Consider the following 6648-nt stretch of genomic DNA (forward strand, 5'->3'; position numbering starts at 1 on the left):
AGTACTACATAGAGCCATGACTACATGGAACTCTATTCCACAGTACTACATAGAGCCATGACTACATGGAACTCTATTCCACATCAAGTGCAAGCAGTAAAATCAGATTATTTTTTTTAAAGATAAAAATACACTTCATGGAACAGTGAGGACAATGAAGAGTCGTGCTATAATAAATGGTGGGGATCTATAATAAATACAACATGTCTAGCAATGATCAACAACAAACTTGACAGAGCTTGAATAATTTTTATAAAGAATAATGGGCAAATATTGTACAATCCAGGTGTACAAAGCTCTTAGAGACTTACCCAGAAAGACTCACAGCTGTAATCGCTGCCAAAGGGGATTCTAATGTATTTATTCAGGGGTGTGAATACTTATGTAAATTATATATTTCCGTATTTCACTTTCAATAAATAAAATTTACAAAAACATGTTTTCATTTTGTCATTACGGGGTATTGTGTGTATAGTGCATTCAGAAACTATTCAGACGCCACATTTTGTTAAGTAACAGTCTTATTCTAAAATTGATTACATTTATTTTTTCCCTCATAAATCTACATACAATAACCCATAGGGCAAAAGCAAAAACAGGTTTTTAGACATTTTTGGAGACTTGAAATTGAGCTCAGGTGCATCCTGTTTCCATTGATCATCCTTGAGATGTTGCTACAACTTGATTGGAGTCCACCTGTGGTAAATTCAATTGATTGGACATGATGCAATTGATTGGACCTGTCTATATAGGGTCCCACAGTTGACAGTGCATGTCAGAGCAAAAACCAAGCCATGATGCCGAAGGAATTGTCCGTAGAGCTCCAAGACAGGATTGTGTCGAGACACAGATCTGGGGAAGGGTACCAAAAAAATGTCTGCAGCATTGAAGGTCCCCAAGAACACAGTGGACTCCATCATTCTTAAATGGAAGACGTTTTGTACCACCGGGACTCTTCCTAGAGCTGGCCGCCCGGCCAAAATGAGCAATCGGGGGAGAAGGGCCTTGGTCTCTTGGAACTCCAGAGTTCCTCTGTGGAAAGGTTCACCTTAAAACAGGACAACAACCCTAAGCACACAGCCAAGACAATGCAGGAGTGGCTTCGGGACACGTCTCTGAATGTCCTTGAGTGGCCCAGCCAGAGCCCGGACTTGAATCCGATCTAACATCTCTGTAGAAACTTGAAAAATTGCTGTGCAGTGACGCTCCCCATCCAACCTGACAGAGCTTGAGAGGTTTTCCAGAGAAGAATGGGAGAATGGGAGAACCTCCCCAATTACAGGTGTGCCAAGCTTGTAGCGTCATACCCAAGAAAAAATCTATTTAATCCATTTTGATTTCAGACTGTAAGACAACAAAATGTGGAATAAGACAAGAGGTGTGAATACTTTCTGAAGGCTATGTTTAATTCCTCTTTTGTGTTCAGCTGTAAGGCCCAGAGGAACCTGAACTCAGCATTTGCCATCATCATGGGACTAAACACTGCAGCTGTCAGTAGACTCAATATAACCTGGGAGGTAAGGGAGACAGACAGAAAAAGTGGGGCTGTGGGTCTGTGGCTGTGGGTCTGTGGCTGTGGGTCTGTGGCTGTGGGTGTGTAACTGTTCCCTCTGTTTACGTTCAGAAGGTTCCGGGGAAATTCAAGAAGATTTTCTCCGAACTGGAGTTGATCACAGTAAGACTCATTCTCATTGGTTTATTAAAGTAATATTCTTCTTGACAAAGCTGGTGTAAAATAGTTAGGAAGACTTAACAAATGAATTAACAAATGTCAAGGCTATTGGCGTAACAGCCTTTCAGTTCAAATCCACATTACCCTAAGCCTAACCTCTGACCTGAAATCCCTTACCTTACACTGACTCCTAAGCCAAACCTCTGACCTGAAATCCCTTACCTTACACTGACTCCTAACCCTAACTTCTCTCTCTCTGTCTCTGTCTGTCTCCTCTCTCTCTCGCTCTCTCTGTGTCTCTGTGTCTCTGTCTCTATCTCTGTCTCCTCTCTCTCTCTGTCTCTGTCTCCTCTCTCTGTCTCTGTGTGTTTCTGTCTCCTCTCTCTGTCTCTGTCTACTCTCTCTGTCTCTGTCTCTGTCTCCTCTCTTTCTGTCTCCTCTCTCTGTCTCTGTCTCCTCTCTCTGTCTCTGTCTGTCTGTGTTTCTGTCTCTGTCTCCTCTCTCTGTCTCTGTCTCCTCTTTCTCTTTCTGTCTCTTTCTCCTGTCTGTCTCTTTCTCCTCTCCTCTCTCTCTCCTCTGTCTCCTCTCTCTGTCTCTCTCTGTCTCTGTCTCCTCTCTCTGTCTCTTTCTCTCTCTGTCTCTGTCTCCTCTCTCTGTCTCTGTCTCCTCTCTCTGTCTCTGTCTCCTCTTTCTCTTTCTTTCTCTCTTTCTCTTTCTTTCTTCTGTTTCTGTCTCTTTCTCCTCTTTCTGTCTCTTTCTCCTCTCTCTGTCTCTTTCTCTCTCTCTGTCTCTTTCTCCTCTCTCTGTCTCTTTCTCCTCTCTGTCTCTTTCTCCTCTCTCTCTGTCTCTGTCTCTCTCTCTCTGTCTCTTTCTCCTCTCTCTCTCTCTTTCTCTCCTCTCTGTCTCTTTCTCTCTCTCTCTGTCTCTTTCTCCTCTCTTTCTGTCTCTTTCTCCTCTCTCTCTGTCTGTCTCCTCTCTCTCTCTCTGTCTCTGTCTCCTCTCTCTGTCTCTGTGTGTTTCTGTCTCGCTGTCTCTGTCTCCTCTCTCTCTGTCTCGTGTCTCTGTCTCCTCTCTCTCTGTGTCTCTGTCTCTGTCTCCTCTCTCTCTGTCTGTCTCCTCTCTCTCTGTCTCCTCTCTCTCTGTCTCTGTCTCCTCTCCCTCTCTGTCTCTCTCCAGGACCCGTCTCTGAACCACAAAGCCTACAGAGATGCCTTCAAGAAGATGAAGCCTCCTAAGATCCCTTTCATGCCCCTGCTGTTGAAAGACATCACCTTCATCCACGAGGGAAACAAAACCTTTCAGGACAACCTGGTGAACTTCCAGAAACTGGTGAGGCGTGTGCGTGTGTGTGTGTGTATCTGTCTGTGTGTTATAACCGTTACCCTGGTGACTGACTCTCTTGTATGCCCTGACCCCCTCAGCACATGATCGCCGACATAGTGCGTCTGATTCGCCACTGCCAAAGCGACCAACTGGGTATGTTGTGTGCGTGTGTTTGTTTGTTTGTGTGTTTGTGCGTCTGTGTTAATATATACTGTATATACCTGATCTGTGTGTCTCCTAGGTAACGAGGTGGTGGGCAGCGACAATCCTGAGGTCAGGGCGAGTGTTCACCACTTACACATCATCGACAATCAACAGACACTCTTTCAACTGTCACACAAACTGGAGCCACGCGCCTGAACACACACACTCCCAGAGGAACTTTTGACCTCCACAGAACCACAGAAAATACACTTCCTGTATCAAAGGTGCCATGCGAGCCACTGTCTCTCAGCCAATCACAGTTCAACATCCTGAAATAGCCAGCCAACCACACTTCAGAAGACTGATTCAGCCAGCCAACCACAGAGCTGCACACTGAGGAGGCGTTCAGACTGAAAATGAATATCTGGCAAAACCTAAATTCAGATTGTTTTTCTATGAGGGGCAAACGTTGACGGATGAGAAAGCCTTTGAAGAGGACAGGCAGCCATTCATTATTGTTCTGTGGTGAATACAGTCGTTAAGCTACTCTCCAGTTACTGAGACTGCGTGTTGTTCTGTTTCTGCTCTGAAATGAACAGTCGGTTTCACTGTATTTGAGGATCGTCGGCAGGGAAACGGTCATGTGACTGCAGATATTAATGGATGGTATAAATGTACAGTGTGTGTATATATGGACAGAGTAGACATACAGTAGATGTGTACTGTGTGTGTTCAGGTCACATGGTGAGCCTCTGGATGTTGCCAAATGCCCAGATGGGAAAGAGATGCCATATTGGGCTATACACACGCACGGCTTTTCACATGTCTCCATAGTAACAACAACAGCCTGGTCCTGCCATACCATCAAAGGTCATAACATTACACATTGTTATTAGATGTTATAACATGGTATTATAGAGAGTTATTATATTGTTGTTACACTTTTACTGACTGAAGAGATTGTTCTGTTATTTCAATGCCTGTTACACACAGATTTCACGAAGCAACATGGCCTGGGTTCAATCCCAGCCAATGCATTTTACACTGATCTAGAACATTACCCCGTTAAGGCTTGGCGTAGTCACACTGACTGATCTAGAACATTACTCTGTTAAGGCTTGGCATAGTCACACTGACTGATCTAGAACATTACTCTTAAGGCTTGGCGTAGTCACACTGACTGATCTAGAACATTACTCTTAAGGCTTGGCGTAGTCACACTGACTGATCTAGAACATTACTCTTAAGGCTTGGCGTAGTCACACTGACTGATCTAGAACATTACTCTGTTAAGGCTTGGCGTAGTCACACTGACTGATCTAGAACATTACTCTGTTAAGGCTTGGTGTAGTCACACTGACTGATCTAGAACATTACTCTGTTAAGGCTTGGCGTAGTCACACTAGTACATGCACATGTATCTACAGTATTCAGGTGTTTAGGAGCAGGGCAGCACTGCTATAGGACTATTTATTGTGATAGTGACTGTATTTATGTTTCTCTAAAGGAGACAGACTGTGACGGTCCTGTGTGCCAGATGAGACGGCAGCTGTATAAAGACAATAATAAAAGTGTAAAGCTATACAGGGTAACGGTGAGATGTGTAAAGATAGTGAACTGTGTATACAAAGGTTTGAAGTTGGAGCTGAAATGCTGAAATGTTTAAAACAGGAGACAAGGAAATGATTGTTACTGTCCTGTGTGATGTCAAAATGGGGGGAGGGGCGACAGAGGAAAAAAATAACCAATGAAAAAGAGAGTTTTGTTGTTGTTTTCTTGCCGTGGTCATGACGATGTAAAGTTCTGTTTTAAAGAATGTTGTTGTGTTTGCATGACGTGACGACCCCATGAGATCACAATGCAAGACCACTGATCCTATTCTATAATGCCCTACGTTTGACCAGAACCCATGTGGCCCTGGTCAGAGTAGTGTACTATATTATAGGGAATTAGGGAGCTCTGGTTAAAAGTAGTGTACTATATAAGCCAGGGAATAGTGTGCCATTTCAGATTTGCTATAAGGCTTTATTCTTCTGTAATATTGTTGACTTGTTAATATGGATAATGTTATTACTATAATGTAGGGTTTCCCAACCCTTTCCTCAGGTACTGGCAAATATTTCACATTTTAGTTTTAACCCTAATCTGCCAACCACATTCAGTTAGTCAACTAATCATCAAGCCTTTAACTAATTGAATCAGGTATGCCAGTTCAGGGTTAAATGTGAAACGTTTAGGGGAGGCCAGAGAAAATAGATGGGAAACACTGCTATAATGTTATTATTATTATTATTATTTTATTATGATGTTTGAGATGTTATTATTTATCTGTTTAAAAGTAGACTCCCCAATATGACATCATAAAGGAGCGGGTCAACTGCTTATAGCAACATCATCATCAACAGAATTCAATGCTGCCACTATTGGCTCTGCAACTATTGTCTCCAAATTGTGCCCTCCCTTGAGGAGATATGAATTCTGTTGTTGTTTTTGTTATTGTTTCTGTTTCCCCGCTGTATATGATGCCATATTGCTGAGTGTACTTTTAGGGAGAAGAGAAACACAGAGCAATATGCCCCTAACTGCTGAAGCCACTCGTCTTTTCTAAAGAGCGTTTTACCACATCAAAGTTTTACTTGAGATGATGAATAAATTATAGGTTTTATGTCATATTAAACATTGTGTCGCTGGTCACTGGCTCTGTGAACATATGAGAGAGGAAGAGTAGAGAAAAAGAGTGGGAGGGAGGGAGGAGTGGGGGAGGAAGATAAGGAGGGAAGAGTGTGGGAGGAGGAATAAGGAGGGAAGATAAGGAGGGGAGGATAAGGGGGAGGGGAGGAGGATAAGGAGGGAGGAGTGGGGGAGGAGGAATAAGGAGGGCGGAGGATAAGGAGGGAGGACTGGGGGAGGAGGATAAGGAGGGAGGAGTGTGGGAGGAGGATAAGGAGGGAGGAGTGGGGTAGGATGATAAGGAGGGAGGAGTGGGGAGGAGGATAAGGAGGGAGGAGTGGGGGAGGAGGATAAGGAGGGAGGAGTGGGGAGGAGGATAAGGAGGGAGGAGTGGGGAGGAGGATAAGGAGGGAGGAGTAGTGGAGAGAGAATGTAGTTTCTGCACTACGGAATATTTTTTTCTAAATAAGATTATGTTCCTAGTCACTTTTAAAAATAAACCCAAAAGGCAATAATACCAAACATCATCAGGAGATAATAAATATGTGTTGTAGCATGACAGAGATTTGTTTAATGTAGTCTTAATGTACTCTGATCCAAAAGCAATTAGGCCCAGATGCAATTTTGCTACAATCATGTACTGTCTTTGATATTACTTATTGCAGACAGACAGCACGTGCAGTACAGCTGTTACGTTATTTGTTACAAGAACAGAACGTAAAAAAGGTTAGACAGTGTGGTCACAGATGGAGCAATGACAATGGGTTAGTTATTAAAAATCTGTGGTGTGGTTCTGTTAGGCCCACATGGTATTTTTGCCGCGAAACTGTAGAGAGTGC

At 43.4% G+C, this 6648-nt stretch overlaps 1 protein-coding gene across 3 annotated transcripts in view; it reads left to right on the forward strand.

The window, feature by feature from the left end:
* LOC112217351 (rap guanine nucleotide exchange factor 5-like) overlaps window positions 1-5816 on the forward strand; it is a 90422-nt gene extending 84606 nt beyond the window's left edge. For 2 of the 3 annotated variants that reach the window (XM_042309841.1, XM_042309842.1), the window contains exons 21-25: window positions 1427-1517; window positions 1625-1675; window positions 2849-3001; window positions 3094-3148; window positions 3237-5816. In XM_042309841.1, coding sequence (XP_042165775.1) covers window positions 1427-1517; window positions 1625-1675; window positions 2849-3001; window positions 3094-3148; window positions 3237-3355 — 469 coding nt within the window. In that variant the 3' untranslated portion in view covers window positions 3356-5816. The remainder of the gene's footprint in view (window positions 1-1426; window positions 1518-1624; window positions 1676-2848; window positions 3002-3093; window positions 3149-3236) is intronic. The other variant, XM_042309843.1, reaches the window with a different exon arrangement.
* The last annotated feature ends 832 nt before the right edge of the window (window positions 5817-6648 follow it).

Source organism: Oncorhynchus tshawytscha, linkage group LG31, assembly GCF_018296145.1.
Source record: "Oncorhynchus tshawytscha isolate Ot180627B linkage group LG31, Otsh_v2.0, whole genome shotgun sequence".
Classification (NCBI taxonomy): Eukaryota; Metazoa; Chordata; class Actinopteri; order Salmoniformes; family Salmonidae; genus Oncorhynchus; species Oncorhynchus tshawytscha.